Raw genomic sequence first — 24,513 nt, 5'->3', positions numbered from 1 at the left:
ACTTTAAAACAATACTTTCTCTCACTGCAACCCGTCTGCCTCCAGCTGGCTACCTGAGGCTGGTGCTGACCATCAAATCATGACGAGGAAAAGACGTCATTTTCTCTCAAGGAAAAACTTGAGCTTATGACAAACTGCCAAAAACTGAGCCAACAAGATGCATCGGCGAAACTTAGCGTGTCTCAGACTACCTGGTGTTGTCGACTCAAATAAGGAGAAACAAATTGGCTGCAAGTGATGGAGACAGAAAACAAGAAAGCACCTGTGGTTGAAGCGGCCCTCATCAAGTGGATTGACAATACCCAGTGAGGTAATGCCTGCGTAATGGAAAAGCTGTCTGATTCATTACTCTATATTCATTAATAAATATACAAATGTCAATTATCTGCATGAGAAAAAAACTGGTGATAATCACCCACTTATAGTGATCAATTTGAGCCAGTCAGATGTGATCATCATAAGTGGTTCCAACTGTAATAAACCGCGAGTCAAGAACAGAACAAACATTTTTGCCTAACTACGGAATCAGATATCTAGGTACCATAGCCAAATTATTACAGTAAAAAACATTAATACCAGAATAACTGTTAATACTTCTTACACGATGGTACATCCCATGATTTATCCATGATATTCCCATTATGCAAGTTGTTTTGACATGACTGTACACTGCACTCTGTATGTTCATCACGTGGTCCTCTTAAGGAGTCATTGTTTAGTCACAGTGACACAGACTGGAGCCAGTGTCATTATTAGTGTAACAGGCTGGAACTACAATTAAGGGAAAAACACACCAACATGAAGTGAAACTGTCTTTAAACAGTGTTTGATGAGAGTGAGAAACACTGTCCTTTATATAAAACATCTACTTCATCCTTATCTTGTTATTTTAATCTCTGAAATTCCACTGAGGCAGGAACAAGTGTGAGGTATAAAAAGCGAGGCGTGTCTGTGCATTGGCAGGACATGACTGAGCTCAGCGAATAAGGCAGTTTGCTGGCTAATAACCAAGTCCCTGTCCTTGTGTGCTCTCCCGCCTCACTGAGCCTTATTAACCAGGAAGACAGACATCTGCCCTGGCCTATCACCTCCAACAGTTAACACCCTCTCTGCGCCCGCCTGGTCATCATCATCTTTTTTATTATGAATTGGATTTTATTACAAAGAGCATTCCTCTGGGTTTCATGACATTCTTTGGCATGACTTGGAAAAAAAGTGGCCACAATTATTTGAAATGTAATTAGTTTGTGGTTCCCAGAGAAAGAGAAAGAAGAGCGCTCTGTTCTCCTTATTTGTCGTCCTGGTCCTTGCAAGGATAAACAAAAAGAATCACATACTAATAAAGTAAATTTTATTTTAAGCATACATTTCAGCTCACTTCCTTTGGGACCCTTGAGGAATCCTCAAACATTCAGTTTGGGAGCCAACAGAAGCACAAACCATCTAAATCTCATTCAAACTTTTAATAAAAGCCGGGGAGCTGTAATAGGTAAGTAAACAAATTGGAAGCAGCGCTGGGGCGAGGGTAGACAGAGCCCCTCAGTGTGCTGCCAGGGATTAGAGGAGATTTAGAGCAAAGTAGGAGATCACAAGGAACAGGTGAAGGGAAGATCCTTGCCATGCAGCTGATCTACTGTACACTAACCCAAACTGAACACTTATAATTCCCTACTGCAGCTAGAGGACAGGAGAGAGAAGCCTGCTGGAGCTCCTTCACACCAACAGTATCACCTTTCACTCTTCAAAAGGAAGCTCCAGTAAAGCTATGCAGCTGTGGGCTCTATTTGAGGAGACTGCCAAACCTTTATCCTCTGCTCCGTCACTGCAAACAGCGACAAAGACGGAGGATTCAGGGCATAAACAGCATGCCTCATGCATTCAGTATCACTCCTGGGAGCGACTGCATTCTTGGCACAGTCTTGCTTCAACGTCTGGTATTGCTTGATTTAACATGACAATTATTTAACCTGTAAAGAGCTCATAAAGCGTTAACATTTGCTATTGTAAACATGCCAGGTAGGGAACAGTGATGTGTTTTACATTGCTGGGTAATTACTGTAAGGTTGAGTGCAGTTTGAATTATCAGTGCCAATGACAATATTTGGGACAGATATCGAAACAATGCTTTTATCAGAATCAGAGTTACTACTTTCAATTATAGCCGGTGACAAAGACGCTTTGGGGCACAAGTGAAACATATCTGCCGTTAAAATGCAGGTTAAACATGCAGCTGAAGTAGTGTGAATTCTCAGCTGTCAAATATATCTACACTGTACAATGTGACAAGTCGACCTTACTTTAAAAATCTAGGAAACCGATTGATTAACCGATTAAATTTAACTATTAGTTACGTTTTCTTCACATCTAATTGTTAGTTGCTGCAAAGTTGTTGCAGCTTAAAAATGACAAGTGATATGAATACGTTCTTTCTAAGCCTTAGCGAGTAAATCAAGTTAGACTATGTAACTGAACAGTTGTGTTTACTCAGTAGATTTTGGGAAACTAATCACGATATTTTTGAACGACATACCTCAATATGGATATTGCCTCGATATATAGGGCTGACTAGCATGTCATTTTTGACAAATAATCATCTGTAAAGTGGTTATTAGGGCTGCAACTAATGAATATTTTCATTGTCGACTAATCTGCCGATTATTTCTTCGATTAGTCGACTAATCATTTTATCGAAAAATGTGTTAAAATTTTGAAAAGTAGGCCCGTTTTCACTGAAGAAGTTCCTGGTACTATTTGGGGGGCAGGAACTACTACAGGAACGTCATCTCGCTCGGCCCTCTCAACCGCCGTGTCTCCACTGAGAGCGGAGTCGGAGGAAGGTTCCTGTAAAGTTACGGGCTCTGGCTGTGACGTAATCGTTGCGCGACCATTTTGACCGGGGCGACGTAGGGACGCCGTTAGCCGATAGCGGTGTCTGTAATAACTCACTAAATGGCCCGTGAAAATTTTTTTTTTCCAGCGGATGTCTTAGTTACAACATGATTGAGCTAACTGGAGTAGTTTCATGTCGTATCCGACAATGGGAGGCTTTTAACAGATCACGTCCTGATGTTAGCTTTGCTGCTGCTGTTAGCTGTCCCTGTCAGTTGATGCTTTCTAGACATCGTGATTTCCCAAAACTGAATAAATACCACACATATCAACACAAAACTGCTTTGCTAACTCAATCATGTTGTAACTAAGATATCCGCTGGAAAAAATATGTTTTTTCACAGGGTTTTTTTACATGGCGGTGGAAGCTATATGAACGAGCTAACCCTCGTCTGCTGAGTTTTAAAAATGCCGGCTATTTTGTTGCTTTCTGTTGTCGTCACATCCCTCCTTGAGTATATCCAATCAGCAACAAGTAATCCCCAAGCCCCAGCCAGGAGTCTTTCGGGGCCTTTCTGAGTACCTACCCCGAGGCAGGGACTTGTTTAGCCCCTGTAAAAATTCCGGAACTCTGTCCTTCAGGGGTGGTTCCTGCGGTGGAGACACGCACCAACGGCCCCGTAAAATTACCCCGAAGTTCCTGCGGTGGAAACAGGCCTAATGTCGGTCTGTCTCTCCCAAACCCCAAAATTATGTCATCTAATGTCTTGTTTCGTACTCACGCCAAAGGGTTTTAGCTTACCGTCATGGGAGAGTGTGTAAAGCTGCCAATATTTGAACGTAAGAAGCTGCAATAAGAGTATTTTGGGGTACTTTTATAGTACTTATCTATGACTCAAACTGATTAGTCGACTACTAAAATAGTCAAAAATTATTTTAATAGTCGATTAGTCATCGATTAGTCGATTAATCATTGCAGCCCTAGTGGTTATAATAACCAAATGGGTAGAGGAAAATTGAAACGGCCTGGTAAATTCAGAAAACATCAAGCAACTTGAGAGCCAGAAATTTTTGGTTGGTGGAGACCAAAGCAGAGTTAAAAGAGCAGATGTTGCACTTACTATCATTAGGTGGCCAAAAGAAAGAAAGAAAGATAAAGAAAAACAATGACTCAACTTTAAATGACAAATAAAATGAAATGGCAACACTTTGGTTTAAAGCTTTCATTACTTGACAGTTACCAAAGTGTACTGAGGTTTAATACCAATACCCTGCCCTACTAGTAAGCATGAGCTGCGACAGTAATGAGTGCTCGGCAACAACAGTGGAGCATGAGAAACTTAATGACACCACCTTAGACTACAACTCTCGTACTGATATTCCATTGTCACCAAGAATATCAGTAAGATTTAATATGCTTCACCAGTGTTGGTGCAATTAATAACCAAATATAAAGTCAAACATTAAAGACAAAAGTGGTTAACTTGAGTTTAATGTGGCCCTGGATGATGCAGCAACACAGAGAAAAAACCTGTTGTTCTATTGTTCAATCAAATACCTGACATCTGACCTGGATAAACGTGCTGAGTGACTGACATAAGAGGCACTATCACAGCACGTTGCTGTGAGGTGTGATCAGATGTGTTTCTGACTTGAAACCACTGTAACTATCTATAAGGGGTCAGTGAAAGGAAGCTTTTGAGCTTGGGGTTACTCTTTGAAAGAGAAGATGTGTGTCTCCGTTGCACCATCGGAGACAAGGTTAAACTGGGTACAGAATGAGTCTTTAAAACACTACATCACTCCATCTTAAAAAGCGCATCACAAAGTGGCCACAGACTTTTCAGAGAAGGTTTATAAAACACATGGATCCAACTAGGGCCTGTGTGAAGAAATCATCAGTCATTGGAGAGTCATGCTGTCGTCATATAATTAAGTGGGAGCTTCTTGTCCAGGAATGGGGAGGGGCAGTTTACTGTACACTAAGGCGCGTGCCTGGTTTTATCAGTACATCATCACAGGAAGTTGTCAGTTTGTTTGGAGTTTTGTGCAGTACACAATTTAATGAAGGTGTATGAGATCCCCTATCATTGAGACACAGGAAGTACAGCGCCAGCAACATGCTTTTTATCTGATCTGTTAAAGTAAGGCAGCTATAGTTCTGGGCTCACCATGCATCTTGGTATACGTCATTTGTTCCTAAATATTTTGGGTCAGCAAGGGCTTTACAGACATATCTGTCAGAGCTGCCTGTGATATGCATGTCGTGGAGTTTGTTTGGTATCAATACTAAATTGGTTGTCCAAGTAATCTGAAATTATTCTTGTAAAATGTACAGATCAGATTTTATGCTTGAAAAGTACAAGATTAATTCACTTGTGAATTCTATTTCATAAACACATTAAAAAACTGACTAGCAGTGCCATTATAGTGTAGCTGTATTTACAGCTAGTCAATATGGACAGTCTAAATCTAAAGTTACTCAATATATGATTCTGAAAATGCCAATATGTTATATTTCAAAGTGAGGGAAGAGTATGCCTCTCTCAGCATCACAGCCAGATGCTTGGCTTACACACAGGTATCATCCTTAGAAATTTCAGTTAAAAACAAATGATTGTTTATTGTTAAATACAGAACACAGAAGGGCAGTGAGGCGCAATAAGGGGCGCAGGTTTGGGTTTTTTTAAGCTAAGATGTTTGGGTTGTATCTGGATGCTGGGATACAGATATCTGCAGAAGTAAAAATACTGGCACAAGGTAGAGTGAGGAGAGACCCGTCGGCCTAAGTGGGTTCAATATTAATTTCTCCGCTATTGTTGTTGTTCAGCGATGTGACGGTTGGTCCTTGTGGTATTTGTCCCACCCCTCCTCCACTGTGATCAGACAGGTGGCTGTGGTGTTTTACCCAAAGTTAAATATTTTTCAACTCTTGGCAACCAGAGAAAAAACAGCACACGTGCAGCACTAAGAGCAGGAGTAGACATTCAACATCTCGTCATGCTGCTGCCATTTGTAGCAGAAGGTAGCGCTCCCATGAAAAAAGAAAAAACATGAACATAGTGGTTGTGCGATCAACTTAAAACAATACAAAGCCAACTAGACAGCACAGTGGTATGCATCAGAAGAAGTGCAACTGAGGAATCTGTTTTAGCACAGTCTAACAAACTGCGGGGCTGAGAGGGCCCCGGGGCTGTTTTTGTTCGGTTTCTGAGATCACTCTCTTTCTGACATATATTCCCTACATGTCTGTATCATCAATTGAATGTGGTTTTCTGCATCGTGTGGAATGTGTTTTTTCCAGCAATATTTTCCCAATGTTTACACTCGAGCCTTGTGGAGCAGAGAGAAGTAAATACATTGTGTTTACAGAGATGTTCGTATCCAATCAAGCATAGCCACTGGCCATCTCAGCTAGACTAAACTCTCTACTGTCATGACTGGCACAGACATGCCTTTCCACAACGCTGTTTACATATGACACACGCACTTTAACTCGCTCAGTCTGAATGTATGCACACACTGTATAACAGCTGTCCCTTTAAGCACAACAGTACACTGCTCCAGATCAATCAAAGAGGAAACATTTCCCCTGCTAACGACCGCTTTTCTCATTCACACGATGCAGTTTGACTGTAGCTCAACCTCATTCATTCACACAGTGGTAGAAAGCACCCACACACATCCAGAAACCAAAATCATCAAGCAGTAAAGGTAGTTTTCTTCTTCATATCCCATCACATCTATCTGCTGTTACTTACGCTCCACAAATTTCATGTCCTCCCTTTCAAACATACTCCAGCCCACATAAAAGAGCTTCTGTGGGGCTAGTGAGTCTGCAAAGCATTGCTTTGCTGCAGCCATGAGCTTTCTCTCTCCAGACACCCACAGTTTAAAGTAAGTTAGCTTGCACTGCACATTAATTTCATTTCTTCTGTTGGAATATTTCCAAACGTCACTCTTATGCCTGGGTGCCATTGTGCCTGTAAAGTTAGATCAAGTGATATCTGACTGGTCAATTAGTCGACTGTTTGGTCGTGATGCTCTTGTCCGACCAAATCACAAATGCTGGTGTTACCGTAATGAGGCCATGTGTCCACCAATGCCTTTCTTTTCCCAGCTGAACAATACTACCTGTTATTGTTCAGCACTTGTATTTGTTCTCTGTGACATTTGGTTTTTGATGTGTTTGTCCCACCCCTTCTCCGCTGTGATTGGACTGCTAGTGACAGTGACGAGCGCTGCATTTCACCTGAGGTTAAACGTTTTTCAATCCTCATTTTTAATCAGAAAAAAACAGTTTATAATCACAGATGACTTTCAGAGTCAGATTTTATCATTTGGCTTTATTTTACTAGGTCTCCAAAAAGACTCAAGGCCAGACTACAAAGCTTCTGAAAGGGATACAATCACACCAAGGCCTTGTTGGTGCGGCAGGATGGCTAGGGTTAGCTTCTGGGCTAAAAATAGCATGTCTCTCTCTTGCATGCAGCGTTACAGAAATATTTACTGTTAGTAACGTTACGTTGTATATGAAATTGTCAACCTAAGAGTTAACGTCTATGGTGTCCAGTATGTCAGATTTTTCTCATCAGCCCTGTTCAACAGGACTAGTGCAAGCAGCTCAGGTGGAAAAGTATTAAAGTGTGCAGTTTATTGTCGGATAATATTACAGTGGAGATTTCACTCCCCTGAACAGAGAGTTAACTTGTCCTCGGCAAGAGTTAATATTGAGCCCTATGACAAGGGAAAAATGCTTTGGTGGACACACAACAACCAGCAAAGCGCACTCAGTGCACTGTGGCGATTTAGTTTATCTCGTGAAAACTTGTACGGATTTTTCCCCCCATCAACCAGGGTGAGGAGTAGGAAGAATTTCAGTCGACCAAGATTTTCTTCGGTTGATTACAGCCCTACTGAAAATATACATATGTTTTTGCTACATGCTGCCTTAACACTGATGTTCAAATCAGTACTCTTGTCCATCCCTAGCATTTACCTCTAGCACCTCAGTCCTGGTTTGAGGTAGATTTTATGCATCAACAAGACTATAAATACAGTTAATCTTTATTTATAGCATGACATATATTTATAAAAAACTGGAGTAGTGTCATTAATTTTCACTTCCAGATATTTAATTGTTTAAAAAGCAGCTTAATGAAGGGAAGTGTTAATAATAATCCAATTACATCTCCTAATTTGAAATTATAACACACATTTTCCTTTGGCAGACAAACTATCCGTTTGTTAAAGCAGATGAACCGGTTCCACTGTCTCACACAAACACATGGGTGGCAACAACTAGGAGGAGCAGCCTACCAAAACAAGACCTCATACAGCAACTATTTAGTTGATGGTTTCAATGCTGAGAGACAGTGAAAGAGAAAGGTGAGAGCACACCTGTGTTACAGCAGCCTCGGGCTCTGACACGTAAACTTGACCAGTGTCATGGTGGAGGAAACCTATCGTGTTTCAATTAAAAGATAAATCTTTGGCTTTTTAAGGGATTTAAATTCCATTAGTGGCTGAGTCATACCAAGAGAAGAGGTAAATCCACAGTGAACAAAGAAAAGTTTGTCAGTGTCTGAAATCACTGCAGTATTGACAAAGAGAGGAAAGGTGTGGAGTGTTCCTGGGGAGGAAAATTACCTGCACAGTTTTTTTAATCCTATGCGAAGGACCTGGGTATTCAGAGGAGTACAGATCTGTCAGAAAGAGTGAGTTGATCAGCGTCGACTTCCCCAGCCCAGATTCCCCTGAAACACAAAGACAGAGCCAGAGTGAGTGGGTGGGAGTGAACTCGAGAGATGCATTTTACACTGTACTTGTTTTCTAATCCTCTTCTTCATGCCGGACTGAGGCACAACATGACTCAATCTCCAGATGTTTATCAACTCCATTTCTTATGCAGTCTTTCACAGTTTGACATTCTTTACATGTTTCAGATTCAAGACTTTTTCAGGACAGGAAATGGCTCTCTTTAACCCCCTTTTTCAAAACAGGCAAGCGTTAACACGAGACGAAGGAAGAGACAGACAGGGTGGAAGTTCTGTCCTCCCAAATTCTTTTCCTGTCTGCATTTCAGGAATCTAATCAGAGAATCATGGGAAGGGAGGAGAGGGGAAGGAAGATTTTAAACCACCACAGTCATCATTTATTTTCACTCCAACAAAAGAGGAAAAACAGAAATCAAAAGCGCAGATCCTGTCTCATTGTACTCAAAGAAAGGCACAGGAGGCAATCAGGCAACTGACACGCTCATTCACTCTTTTCCTCCATAAATATGAGTTACAAAGGTTTACTGGTGGCTTAATCTTTATATCTTTATAGTTATAATAAAGACTTTGATCCTGTGAAATATGGCTCATTTGGACTTAAAAGATCTTTAACATCATTAGGTGACAGAACATTTACTGTCTTGATAGAAAAGCTTTTTGTTTTCAACCTTATTCATATAAGGTAAAGTAATATTTTACCCATCAGTTCTTCGTTAAAGATTTCAAAGCACTAAACATAACTTTACAACAGTCAACACAATTTAGACAACAACACAACACTTAACCTGTCCTCTCAACGACAAAATATATCTAATGCCTCAGTTAGGTAGGTCTGTGTATAAAATCTCAAGACTTTGTCAGTATTGATCGAAATCATAGGCGAATTTACAAAAGGACTGCACAGCCTTTGCGGGCGCTAACCCCGCACACATAAGCATTAACAGCCACACGCAGCTACAGTGGAAATAAAGGATCAGTGGTAACTGAAGTGCTCTGACAGACTGGGATACTGTGTTCCAAATATGGTTTGTTTCTGTCACTTCACATGGTTAATTGCAATCAATTCCTGGACATGCTAATTCCTTTAGCGCAGTATCTTTTGTGAATCAGACCCACAGACCAGTGATATTGCTGCTAGGTACACATCCTACCTCCCTGACACATTACAATCTGAAAGAACACAATTAATTATCAACACATGCTGGGGACAGACCCTTTAATTTGTTGAAATCAAATAAAAAGTGGCACCGCATGACTACTTATTTTGAACGTTTTTTCTCATGTCACAAAAACCACTGAGAGTGAAATGTGTGCTCTGGATAGAGAACTGGAAACACCTCAAGTGGAAGGAAAAGACAGAGAGGGCTTGAGCGTCGTCTGATCGAGCAGGATGGCATTTTGATTACCCCCTTTAATACAATTTTTGTTTGGTTTTACCTTTGTTGGAGAAAGGTTTTTGTTTCTATGAAAAGACTTGAACACTTGACCCACACCGGCAAAGCAGTGTGTACGCTTTGGTTCATCGGGGCCCCAGCAACAGCAGGCTGAGATCCCAAAGTTCAGCATTCATCCCAGTAAACTGACGGTGCGCTCTTCAATCTGGTCCAGTCACAACACCTTCATACTGTTTTCCACTATGACCACCTCTTTACAGGTCAAGTTAGGCTTGTCTCTGTGCTCAATCCTAAGCCCTTTTTAAATAGGAATTGTGCAAATTTGCAGGAAAGCCCAATCAGTCTTCTTTCAGCATTGGCAGTATAAAAACAAAATCAGGGAGTGCAGCAAAATGTCGCCTGCCTGCTTTTGTTTATACAGAATGCGCCTTTTTCGGGGCAATGGGGGGCGTGAGCAAGTAACAGAAGTGTAGCTCAGCGTGCGACGTAAACAGTGACATGGGAGGGAAGCCGCGGCTGGTCAGTCCTTCGGCAATTCTCTCATAAGTTGGCCCGCCCTTCACCATCCCCGTCATCTGACGGTTAATGGCCTCTTTGTTTGCGAGGGCAAGGAGGGCGTGCAACTCCTTGTCTCCCCAGTTGCTCATCTTTACAGTGTCTGTCAGGTTTGTGTTTCCCTCTTGCTACTAGCTGCTCGCTAATTCCTGCTATCAGCTGTTTCCTGTTTATCCACTGCCAGTGGGTCACATGTGCGGCGTCATCAACAGCTCCGCCCACAAGTTTTCAACAGCCTCTCCCGTGGTGGAAGGGCTCTCGGTCTTTTTTAACTTAAAGGGTTCCGCCAACATGTCTACCCTACGAGGCAGAAAATTGGGCACCTCGGATCAACTCACCAATCCGGCTCAGTGTGTCTAAACACTTGCAGCTTGCCGGCAAAACGGCCCAACATTCGCGGAAAATCTGGCAGGGCTCTAGTCTTGGTTCCCACTGGCTGCAGCTCACAGACAAGGTCCCCAACAAGTCCAGAATTGACCATATTAGATATCTGAGGAATGTCTACGATGTATCAGTGAGCCTCTTAGCTCAGTTTTATATCACTGTAATTGAACATGTGGGGTTGAGGACGGTTAGTCTTAGAAAACAAGCAATGTGAAGATGTCAAATTAGACTCAGAGAAGTCATGAGGGCCAAACATTTGCTTTTGAACTTCTGAAGCTCGAATAATCACAAAAATGTCTCCAAGAAATTAGAGGGACTGCCTGTGGTAATGCAATACCATCAGTTGTGTGGCTGTTAAGATTGGGGTGAGTGGAGGGCAACAAGGAGCCGCCGCACAAAAGCTTCAGTGTGTGAGGAGAGGCAGTCATACGCCTGCCTGGCACTGCAGCCAAAGAGCTGCTCCTGACCTTTACAAGTGGCCAGAGCCAATATGGGCCACCGCTGCCAGCGACCCAGCCACTCAATGGGAGGAGGACGGTGAGATGAAGAAAACACCACACAAAAGGATCCTTCACTCGACACACTCTCAGAGTCATAAATATTTTCCTAAGAGGGTAGAGCCGCATTTATCTTGCAATCTCAAAAGAAATGTTTCAGCGATTATAGCTGGTCTGTGATGAAACATGCAAGACCGCTGTAAACATTTCTTCAAGGCTGAGAGGGAATGGAGAACTCTTACGCACTGAAGGCTGATGGGTACCAGGGGGAGGCTGTGGTTTTATGCAAACTGTGGGTGAAATACATGCGATAAAAATGTCAGCCTGAATTAGGGAAGCTAAGAGCTGACAAGAACAGCAGGACCTAAGAGACACAGTGAGACCCCGGTCTCAGTGTGAAGAGAGGGAAGATGAGGAGCTCTGGTTACACGAGAGCCACACTCATCAAACTCAAGAGTTATGATGTTGCTGGTGGCGGTGAGTTGAGTGGAGATGCTGATCATGGTTGGTCAGAGCTGTGGCTGCTTGTTTTGATGGGACAGGGTTATGAATCTGCCACAAAACTGAACCAGAAATGTGATCAGATCATAACCGGTTGTGACCGACTGAAAAATATTCCCAACCCCTGCTGCTCGGTGAGTCAGACGAAACCAGTATGTGAAATTTGAGTCTTTGCTCACAACATAGATGGGGTTCATGCAGAATTTACAACCTATGAGTTGGCTGGACACAGTTCTAGCAGCTAGCAGCTGACGATGCTAACTCCATCAACAGCATTAAACAATGGAAACACTGATGGCAAAGCTAACAGTGTTAACCAGGGGGAAAGTGGAGGGCCGGCGCTGGGCTTCCATGTCAAGACACTGCCATTCAACAGCAGCGGTAACCATTGTATGAGTGCAGTGCAAGGCGGCGATGATGAGCTAGTCAGTGAGATACACATATGCAAGCGTCGGCTTATAAACAAACCACAGACAACACCCACAGAGATAGCGTGGCTTCATTCTCTGCTCAGGGCGCCATTACTCTACTATATCTTGACACAGACAATAGTGGTTTGCTGCTCTATTAATGCTCTCAAGTCCAGCAGGGGGCTACGTTGTTTGTCATCCCCCTCTTTTTCTCACTCTACTACATGCAACAACAAGAATCTTGCAGAAACAAAGGTTATGCTGTATAAATGGTTCAACTGTTCAAGCTACAATTTCTGGTAGTGCTGTTCCAGAATTCAAATAGTTTAGGTCAAATCTTATTCTCCAGTTTGGAACCGACACTCTGAAATTTGGGGGGAGGGAGGGAGCACAGGAAGTGCACCCGCACAGCAGCCACCTCAGACTATATTTCTGTTACAGTGTGTCACATCTCCTGTGTTACCTTTACTTTACTGCTTTATCTGGCATCTAACATAATCATCAAAAGTGATGTGAAAACATTCCGCACATTAAAATAATTGGACAATGTGCTTCCAAATTACAGAGAACCTCTCCTGCATGGCGACCACACTGCTGGACAGCAGTGGAGGAAGCAGTGCCAGAGACTGCTCTGATTCAGGAGCAGGTTAGCTGACCTCACTAGCATTCAGCACCGGACCTGAGTGCTTCCAGTGATGGGAAATGAAGGTGAAGAAACTGGGCGTGCACCGGGAGGCCCGCTGCTCTGGCCTCCCTTTCCATCTGCCTTCTTCTTGTTTCCATTACAGTCGGGTTTTCCAGTTAGGTCATTTTGAGACAAGATTGCCTTTGAAACACTGTGTAGCAGCCTGCCACAACAAATATCCTGTGTTGTTCAGGGTACAATGACACAACAAAAACTTTCAACACATGGTCTGAATCAAAGCTGATGATATGATTCATTGACGTTTAGGGGGCAGCCCTAATTTATAAGGTAAGATGTCATTACAGTTAGGACATGCTTTAACTAAGGGTGCTGATTTTCTATGAATAGCATCGCAAAGGAACGTAAAGCAAAAATAATATTTACAAACTCAAGATTGTTGGCCTATCTCAGTGTCTAACCTGACAGAAAGTTTGCTGAACCAGCGCACACCCCATCCCAGTCAGAAACCTCCACACATAGAATCTAATTGTGTTGGGAACACCATACGGCAAATCCCCAGCTTTATCAAAGTTGCGTCCCCAATGTAATGTCCACTTTTGTCTTCCTAGAGGCTTATTTTTTTCGTTCAGCTGCTTATACAAACTTCGTTGTTGGTTCTTTACCCTGTGGTCGTGCATCCCAGCACACATTAGCTTTTAGGTATTTTTTGGTTGTTTGCTGGCAGATGGTTTTGACAAGGAAGCACCTTCATGCAATACAAAGTCAATGGGGAGCGAGGAATTCCCCTCCGCTGTGGGCGGGACTTCACTGCAGTCTTAATGAACTGCACAGGGATGCAAATAGAAGCCACTCATTGTCGTTACAGCTGGGCATCCCGACTGCAGCACCAGAGGAAGACCACTCTCACTGAGCCAGCCCGCCAAGCCGGGGTCCACTGCCTCGCTGCTCGGCTCGCTCAGCAGCCAACACACTTCCTTTAAAGGAAATTTCCAGCAGCTGTGTAAACCATGGGGGTTTATTCAAAGGCACTTACCACTGCATACAAGAGGCTGGTGGAGGGGAAGCAGGAAAAGTTTGGCTTTTGAGAGGGAGCCCGCGTAAGGTTAATTCATTTGATAGGGCTTCCAAGACACTGGGCTAATGCTGTGCAGGTGAAATGAAAAGTCAGTCATCTTCTCTCCACCACTCTATGTTTATGAATAGGACTTTCCCTTCAAGAGGGGCAGGAGACAGTAAAAGTTTAACAAGTCTGGAGCACAACAAAAGTGCTACACACATATCTGTTGGCAAAGCCATCAATTTCCTTCTGCCTGTGTCAGATTTCGACTCCTTTCCTAAAAGCCCCTCTTGTTTATGCGAGGGCATTCTTTCTAAGAGAGACACACCAGAGCTCATTCAACTCTCCGTCAGCCAGGTCCAAACACAATGAGCTCTGGCGGCAGTGGTCAACATCAAGGTCAGTTCCTGCCAATGTGCAAATCACTGCCAAATATTGACTTTGACCAACAAATGGCTCTGGCCCACTTTCACTTGGCCGTGACAATAGCAATCCCCCCACTTCATCTACATTTAAAAAAAATCTACTGGGTTTTAAACAGGATTGGCACCATCACTCTTACATTTGATTTCCATTGCATTTCCCTCCCAAAACTTTCTCTCATTTATCTAGATATATTTAAATAAGACACCTGATTAACTCCACTCAAGTGTAAACAGCCATCTTCTTCAAAACTCTTTCTAAATGCCAAGAATTCACAAATGTGACTTGAAAAATGACTGTTTAAAGTTTATGAATGTTCATATAATTAAGCAGCATAGTTTTCCAAAATGCTGCAGAGGATTTATTCTCAGGCAGAAAAGATTTTTATGGTGCCGTTATAAGAAGCGTGTTTGTCCTGTTACTTTCTAACTTCGGCTGCAACTCAATTAATCTGCTTATTATTTTCTCATTTCATAGATCAATTGGATTGTCTTAGAAATACCAGAAAGTAGTGAAAAATACCCATTTTATGTTGACTTCAAATCTTCAAATGTCTTCTTTAGTCCAACCAAAAGTTCAAAATTAAACTGTATTTATGTTTCTGTTTAAGCTGGGACCAGGAAAAGTTTGGTATTCCTGCTTGATAACTGACAGATAACTGATTATTAAAATAGCTGTCAATTAATTTTCTGACAATCGACTCATTTATTAATCATTTCAGCTCTACTTCTGACCCTGTTTGGGGAATCTTTTGACATTTAATCCCTGTGGACAGATGATGATATTAGCTAAATCTTGAGAGTTTGTTTATTGGGTAGAGCAAGAAAAGACAGTTGGAGTTCACATAATAAAATATATGCTGATGTAGTAATATTGGCAGCTACGAAATGCTTTGCCAACAACTCTCACAGTGGAAAACTGACCTTTATTTGGCGCTTGACAACACTTACTACAATATCAAAAGGGAAAGATTTGGAAACAATTTACAGTTTCATACTAATTCTATTTATTTATTTATAAGTTATTTTTAATGTATTTTAATGAAAAACAAAACATAAATGATCTGCTGAGCCTGACCAAGCCTGCAAACCACTGTCTTTAACCTTTATTCAGCGATACTACTTGCTCAGTGTCTGTGAGTCTTTCCATTAAAACTGCACTGAGTGATCGGACCCTTGTGTTTGTATGTGTATCATCTGTGTAATTTGTTTATTTTAGTGTGTGCCCATTTACACATTCCCTTTCTCAGACCCTTTACCTTGTACTTTATGTTATGTGATGAATGGGCATTGGGTGTGTACTAGTTCTGTGAGCAGTATACGCCCATAATAAAGACACCAAATGTATTAATTCCTGGTGTGTTCAAACTTTCCGGAGGGTGTGAGGCGCCTGGTTTCCACCCTATTCATATTAAATGCCCTTTTAATGCTGTAATGTCTAATGAAGTAAGCACCTAAATATAGCAAAAAAGAAGTAACCTATTTGCAACATAACTTCTTTTACTTTACAACTGCCTTGCTCAGAAATATGTGTCTAGAAATTCCATCACATCCCATAAATTCCACACCTGGTGGGTTCACAGTCGGTAAATATGTTTTATAACTACCCCAGAAAATTAAGGAAAAGCACACACTATCTGGCGCTTCATCTACTCAAGCATGACAAGAACCTGACTTTGCCAATTACCCTGTTATTCTGATTATATGCTGCACACAAAATTACCACATAACAGCCTCTTTCCTGAGAGCGCACAGCAGGGGGAAACTCCAGGACTACACACACGAAGGGAGGAGGGTGATCTGATTGCTATGGAGACGGGCTCTACAGCCCTGGAGGCAGGTACTGAAAGCCATGAACCCAGGGGACAGGATGTGACATCACACAGGCATTCAGAGTGGCTTCCTGCTCAGGTACCTCTGGATGAAGTGTTGCAGTAAAAGGAAAGGTTTTATGGGTGCGTCTCTCTTCGAATCAGCTGCTCGGGCTTTGACTTTGGCTGCATGAATGGAATGACAGGAAACCTCCTCCCACCATACAATCCAAGAGACATAAGCCACACACACACACACACACAAGCACAAACACACAAGCAGCAGCAGTGGACTGCCTGCACAGCTGAATGGTGAACAACATTTTGAATATGGGCTACCAGACTTTTGTTTTACGTGCAACTTAGCCAGCTGCTAGCGCTTTCAGCTGTGACGTTTTTGTGAAACTCAATACTGCTCAACACACGAACATGTACAGTAGGAGCTACACAGACACAGATTTACTGTACAGAGATGTATCAACAACTTTTAAGAGCTTCACGCTCGAATGAGCAAACAGATTGAGAGACCATAACCCTCTCAGTGTTTGTTATCCTCCGATGAATGCCTGCTTGTGTCAGAGACTGGGAGAAATAAGGACGGAAAAAAGGTGCTACAAGAGAATTACTCACCCACAACCATAAGTGTGAACTCGAAACCTCTCTTCACAGATTTTCTGTAAACTTGGTTGGGAAGATTTGCGAAGCCCACATAGCCCTCCAGGTTCTTCTGTTGCTGTGGACCAAAAATAAACAGAGCTGATACTTTTCTCCACTGGCCACAAGACTCGACTGGAAAATGAGCACAGATTGTGGTAGATTGTAACGTTTGCTCTCAGGTTTCAGAGAGCACTTTTGGGACCGCTTACTGCGGTGCCACAAAAACAAAATAAATACCTGCATGGACAGCTGATTTCTAACTTGAGCATAGAACAGTCTAGTTTTAAGTGGATGTAAAATGCAGAAAGCCTAGTAAACATCTAGTAAACACAGGAGCAGTATAAAGCAAAACAGTTTCCTAGTTTTTTTCAATTGCTTAGTGATATCTGCGAAGGAAGACTGAATTTCCATCCACCTGTCTTTATGCATATTTTCAATTTGTGCTGAAACACCTGAGCAGTCATCATATCATTTCACGTATCTTACTCATTACAAAGCTCATGTACTGATGACATTTCTTTCTCTTTTTTGTTTTAAGTGAGAAATTATGTGCATAGATGTGTCACCCAGTGATACATCAGAACAACAAACTATTGATATACGGTGATAAATAGAAATAGATAACAACAGTTACGGTAGCGGTTTGAATTTTAAAGTTTGTTATTGTAATTTTAGTGTCATAGAAAAATATCCTTGATTCCATTTCATATTCAGGCTTTGAGGAGGTGAAAAAGTGTATCGATAAAAGATAAATGCAATCAATGATGACATAGAGTCATGACATACCGTTATTGCATAGGCCACTGCAAAGCTTTCTTTGTTGTCTCTGGGTGGTTTTTAACACCAGATTGTTACCAGAACTCTTTCAACAGCACATAGCTGTAATATTAGTCATTCAAAACTCACTTTTTGTCATGGGTTTGACTGGTGCTCTTTTAATGACGTCACTGCATAATTGCATAACGGCAGTATAACAGTAGTGGATAGAAAAGCACATAACTTCGCATTTTTCATTGCCTCTGAATTTTCTGAAAATTCAGTTAAAATTTGTGCTACATTTGAATGAATGAATGACTTTATTTCAAACCAAAATAAAATAAAATAAAAACATAATAAAAAACAAATTAGACAAAGATAACTGTGACCAAAAAGGAGTAGGTAGAAGTAAAACTTATATGCCTCTACCCAATTCTTACATTTCTTCTTTTAACTCATTTAATATTTCAACAAATTCCCAAATCTATTTGCAACTAATATACAACCACCCAATTAAAAAACAAGTTATCTTTTATATCAAACTACTGCTTATAAGGTGAAGAGTTTTTAAAATGTGCATCTTGGAGGTGAAAAAAAAGGGCGACAATATCAATTAAATCTAATGTAAGTGGCACTGAGAGGGAACAGACTGTTATGGAGTGTTTTATGTTACCTAATTAAAAACATGTCACACCTTACATCTGTTTTTAAAACATTTTAATCACCCTAAAGGCTTTAACTCAATTAACTTTACATCTGAAATCAACTGATTTATTTGAGCTGCAGGTGTGTCTGCAGACAAATAACTCAGTTCTAAAAATAGGGGGGAAAAACCCAAAACAAAAACAACATTTATGAGCATTTGGTGAACAGCAGTACTGGTATGTACAATCTACACAGCGCAGAGGGCCCTGCAGGCTGATGAGAAATAAGCAGAGTACTTACAGCTGGTTTGGACAGCAGACAAGTTGTCAAGGTGAAATTGATATGGGAAGGCAGCGGTCAAAGGAGGCAGGTCCATGAGGCAGGAACAAAACCAGAGAAAAGAGAACCAGAGAAAAACATTAGTAAAAGGACACAACAATTCTCTTTTAGCTCTGCTCATCTGCTGGTAGATTTGCAGTCTCTTTGCAGACTTACTAATAATTTCACCACTAAACATAAAGACAGGGAAGATTAATTTAGCTGACTGTTTCAAACAACAGACAACACAAAACACAGATGGAGTTTTCAACCTGACAGCCCGGTCTCCAACTTTCTCATTTTATAGCTAAACAGTACACTAAAATATGTTTCTAAAAATATTTGAGTTGACAAACAAGCAGTGCAGCAACAAAGTCTTGATTTATATTTGATCAGCACTGCCTACTTTGACAGGTTGACCACAAATGATGAGGTGTGACTGAAATGATTTTGACAGCTGTGTTAGAGACTCTCCGTTGTTTTATTTGCATGTGGTGGATTCTTGAAAATGCCACCAGAAGTGCTATGCAGTTTATCTGTCTAAAAGTTTCAAACTACAGCTTTAAGTTTTGCATTCACCAGCTTGACATACATTTTTCATAACCACATCTGCATAACTGCCACCCTAACCGCCTCACCTACACATGAAACCTTGAAAAACACTGCGCATGACAAGAGTCTGATTCAAAAGTTTTGGTGCACATCATTAAAACTGGCTGTCACATTACCACAGTTAATATCAGTCAGCAATGTCAGACCTACAGTAGAGCAACTGCATCGTATCATGGAGCAGTTATTTCCTGTGTGTTTAGGACCTGTCACCAGTTAATGTGAGCGCTTAAGACAATGCATCCTCCACTCGTCACACTGGCCTCACTGCAACCACACACTCACACACATTTCTGACAGACTAACGGCCTACTGGCTTACATCCCTGGGCCCTCTCCCCGCTGCTTCCTGTGTTGGACTCAGTTTGACAAACAGCAGAGCAGTCGAACACTCAGCCTGAAACAATGTGCAAAGAGCTGCGAACACAACCTCAGTGACAAGACGTTTAAGTCAAAACCCTCGCCCTATTGCACCGTACACAGACAAAAGTATTTTGAGCTTTGACATATGCTACACAAAAAACACCAGCAGTAACTGTGCTGCTATATTCTGATGCTTTGTGGGTATGGTGCTATTATCTACAGGAGAGGTGTCACGAACGCTGAGCTAGGTTGCAATTTCTTACCCAAACTGTAACCACATATGCACACAAATTACCCCAGAAAATAGCATGCCGACTTTGGGTCTGTTTGTGCATCAGCTTTTAGCTACAGGCAGACAAGTTACCTTCCTACTACTACTTACTGTACTGTCATCACAGAAAAGAGAATTGAGGGACCTTGTTTGCAGTAATTACAGTTGCACACAAAGTCAGTGTAAAAAGTTATTTGAGTAGCACTTATTAAACAGTGAACATACGATTGTCAAACGTGTGGCTTTAGCTTGAGCTTCACTCCAGTGTCAGTGACAAATGAAATCACTGCAGCAGAGCAATTCAACAGTAACTGACAGAAAAATGCACGCTGCATTTTGCTGTTCGAATGTACCGGAAACAACGCGGTGAGGCTCCAGGAAGTTGGGGTTACAAGGAGGTCCAACGAGCACACAGGCAAGGCTCTGAGCAATGAATATGAATTCAACAGCAGGGAGGATACCAATGCTTCTGACAAACCCCTTCCCACGACCTTAGTAGAGCTCAGACATTTTGTGCATCATTCCACATAATATTCTTCCAAACTTCTCTGTTGATATGACTTGGCTGAATTCATACTGCAGCTGAGGAAAGTCCCAAATTAGATTTTTTGGCCTTGAGAATGGACAGAATAGTTTCAGAGATGGAGAGTTTAAAACATATTCCTGTAAAATGTTAAATGCTAAGTTCAGTAAATTAAACATATAGTCTCCAAGCCTGAGCTAAGACAACCTGGATGACATCATTAGATTGGTATTTCATTGTTGGTTATTTCTATGTCGCTGCCATACTACTGGTTTATGGAACTCATAAATGACATGTCACTCATGCTCTACTGACAGATACGACTTACATACCAATCCTTATAGAGTGCTGCAGAAATTAGTCCTAACACCCGAAACTGAGTTAGCATTTTTGCACTTCTTTTCTCTGGGTAGGCTGCCTGAAAAAAGGTCTGTGGTTAATGCAAGCTCAGGAAATGTTCACGCTTTGTTCTACAACATACGTCAGTTAACTCCCCACTCCTGAAACTTGAAGCTTTTACATGTCTTAAAAAAGGCAGTTCCTAACAAGTAGCTAAATCAGACTACAGAGCATCATCACGCCGAACATGGCTTTACAGTCTTGTGGTGGTGACGCAGAAGTCATGCAACCATAGTGTAGTTCGTTTATGGCCTCAAGTTTGTGTTTTACTTCTGGCGATTGCATTTGAACACTATCTTGCTGAATGAAACATGTAGGTTGCCACAATCCTATTGGCTTTTTGTCGATGGAGCCAGGACGTCAACTTTCATGTTGCCTACAAAAACGTCATCCCTGCATCACTCTATTAAGCTACTGATGATAATTGGTAGGTCACTTTGTGTAATCTACAAATGGCTTGTCACTCCTGCCAAACTACTATTTTTATTTTTCTTAACATCACATACAGCATCATGCTTGATTGTCGCATGCTTAGTCATAGTGTGCCACTTGGTATGTCACAACTGTTCGACTGGTATACGGCACGTCATTAAAACATTATTTCCTAGTGTTCTCTTGGCAGCTCACACCACCACCTGCCTATGACATATTCCTACTGACATATGCCACCAGTGACAATGGTATATCACTCTGCTGTGTGCTGTATAACCACAACATACCACTTGTGTCACACTGACAGATACCACATTTCATCAGCAGGTACTGTGTTAAACTGCTGGTTTACACCATAATGTTTTACTGAAAGATGAACACTCCTCGGCAGCAGCTGCTGGTGTGATGAATGCTACTTTTCTTGTAGCTGAACTAGTAGGACTAGTTGTGACTAATTATGGCGAGCATTGTTAGTGCAGCCTTGGACAAAGCTAGCTATGCCAATGGGCATAATGTCAAAATGTAATTATACTTATTTAATGTAAAAAGTGTGTGCCAGTAGAACAAGAGCGGCATACGACAAAGAATCAGCTTTTGGCATTTAAATATGTTAGTGAAAAGAAACACTGCAAAGTGAAACAATTAGAAAATATTCAATAGTAGGCAGTTTTAGATCGTTAAACATGTTGATTAAAACGCTCTCATTCACCGAGAGCTGCTTAACCGCACTGTATGTCTCTGTCTCATGTGCTACGCACCTTTCAATCACGTCACTGTGCAACTGCATGGTAACCGTGCATGCAATATGCATTCTCCCTTCACATGTGCAGTGCACCTGTCACATGGACAGATGTGTCTCTGCACCTCACACACTATGGTGCTTCTGAGCCCACACTGCAGCACTGCCTCAATCCCATGACTGCATTGATTCAGCTATGTCTTGATTATGCTACTGGGGTAAGTTAAAGTGTCTTGATAAACAAATAGAGTCATAAAAAATATAAAATTCAGTTTATCTTGATTTCTATTCTAATTTTTAATTTTAATGCATCCCCAAATAGATCTGATTGTTGTCTCATTTTATGCATTTCAAAATCTTATCTCAACCACAAGTCTGTGGCACGAAATCAGATGTGAAGGCATGCACCTGAGTCTGAACACAATTTACAGCCTATTTCAATACACACATTGGAGTATACTGAAGCTGACAGCATTGCATTGACAATAATTTATTTTCTATTTGGAAGAGAGCAAACACTGCAAAACTTCAACTGAATTCATAGAAAGGTAAATAAATTTAGTCAAAGCTAGACCACAAGCACTCAAAACACATCTTTGTTACTCTGTGCATGTGTCTTTTTAACATCACATTAAAGATAGGAACAATTTAATTCAGACTTGTGGTATGATCGCACACTTACAAGCCTTAAATTGGCCGTGCACAAGCCCCTCACCACAGACAGAGAAAGGATAACAATATATCCTCCACTGATGCCCTTAGAGATAATTAGGCTAAACTCTATTACACTAGCACCTGAACAAACTGAGGGCACACTCAGCTTTGTCATCACCACAGACTTCCCCCTGATATTTGACCAGACGCCATCTGACACACTCTGTCTGGCTGAACGCCTGACCTGCCCATCTGTGCTATGCCACTGCCACTATGCAAACAGCCCAGACAATATGCCACTTGGCTTTGACTGCTAGATACGACCAATTATATTCCCATGATAGCATTAGATGTACTTGTACTTCCTGGTCTTGTAAACTACAGTATAGTTGTGAGGCTATTACATCTGGTTACACTTGAATATTGTGAGTTAGACTGTGTTTGATGACCATGCATGTAACACCAAAACATGCAACATATTATGGTCTGTCAACTACAATCAAATTTAACATGATCAGGGGTGAAATCAATGATGTCATGGTCCACATGCATGTGCTTAATAGATCATTGTTGCTGTAGCTGTCCATGGAGATGCTCTGGTAGTGTACCTGACATCACATAGCTGACAAGTTTTCTGCTTTGAGTATGACAGACCTGTTTTACCACCTGGGAGGATAACACACAGACCTGTGTAGCTCTTCTCATGACACTTTCAGCTACTTATCCAATCTTATTTCTGGTAAAAACAGCAATCAGTCTCTCTTTATGATATCTGTGGTAGGTTTCAATGCAGCAGCAGAAAGTTTATACTCCTCTTGCAACGTTAATGAGCAGGCTCGACTACACAGCTACTCACTCATGACAAAAACACAGGAAATGCCAGGCTACTACGGCACTGTCGTTAAAAATGATAACGTGCGATAACGTGCAGTACTACATGTTGTTTGAAGAGCTTTCTAGCCAAACTCCATTCATGAATCTGATGATTGTACTAACTAGCACGTTGAAATTAAGTGTTAAACGTTGTTTAAGCATATTATAAGTCAGTATAGCACTCATTAAGAGACACTTTTTAATTCGGCATACGTCGAAAACACCTACTGTTGGGGAGCTTTTAGGTATCGTTCCCTACAGCCTGACGTTGATTTTGATGTTAACAATAACCTTAAGTTACACCGTAACACAGCATGGTGGGCGGTTGCGACCACACTAACTAGTTAACGTGACATTAAAACAAAATTACCGGAAGACCACAGCCGTTTCCGAGGTGTGTAGCTACGCATACCGACAGAACAATCAACTTTTTACACGAAGTTTGTTGCGATTTTCTGTTTTAAAGTAAGCTAGCTAACTTCGGCTAACATTAAACCCAGAATGACTCGCCGCGAGCGGGTTCCCACTTCATGTCGTCTCGCGCACACAGAAACGGTTAGCGTAACAAAAGCAAACTGTTCAACATGCTAACGTAAGACTTTGGTCGACTTTACACACGGAAGAGGTTTAAAAATGAGATGAAACTCACCCATTATTCCGCCGTTCCCGTCTGCTTCACTAACCAGTATTTCTCCGCTTGACATTGCCTCTTACAAACTCAGCGCTCAACTACTGTGTGAAGTTGTAGTAGTCGTAGAGGAGGGATACGCACATTAACGGACGTAATGGCATGCGATTGACGTAAGGACGTCGACGTAAAATGCGTACGTCCTCCTTGGAGAATACCGACTGTGCTGCATCAGGAGTTTTTGTATAAAACTACATTTTAGTCACAGTTACAACAGTTATTTGTAATATTATTAATATTAAATAGGAAAACACTGACTAAATTCGACTGGTATGTGATAAATAAATAAAAAAAGTTGAATTAA

At 41.5% G+C, this 24,513-nt stretch overlaps 1 protein-coding gene across 1 annotated transcript in view; it reads right to left on the bottom strand.

The window, feature by feature from the left end:
• LOC126383697 (septin-7) overlaps positions 1-24,284 on the bottom strand; it is a 43,293-nt gene extending 19,009 nt beyond the window's left edge. Inside the window, exons 1-4 of the mRNA XM_050034299.1 lie at positions 24,171-24,284; positions 23,495-23,496; positions 16,914-17,016; positions 8,479-8,585 (exon numbers count right to left, since the gene is read on the bottom strand). Coding sequence (XP_049890256.1) covers positions 8,479-8,585; positions 16,914-17,016; positions 23,495-23,496; positions 24,171-24,225 — 267 coding nt within the window. The 5' untranslated portion in view covers positions 24,226-24,284. The remainder of the gene's footprint in view (positions 1-8,478; positions 8,586-16,913; positions 17,017-23,494; positions 23,497-24,170) is intronic.
• Between the last annotated feature and the right edge of the window lie 229 nt (positions 24,285-24,513).

Source organism: Epinephelus moara, chromosome 22 (assembly GCF_006386435.1).
Source record: "Epinephelus moara isolate mb chromosome 22, YSFRI_EMoa_1.0, whole genome shotgun sequence".
Taxonomy (NCBI): Eukaryota; Metazoa; Chordata; class Actinopteri; order Perciformes; family Serranidae; genus Epinephelus; species Epinephelus moara.
Note: the sequence above shows the minus strand (reverse complement) of the source record. Positions and strands in the feature narration are given on the sequence as shown.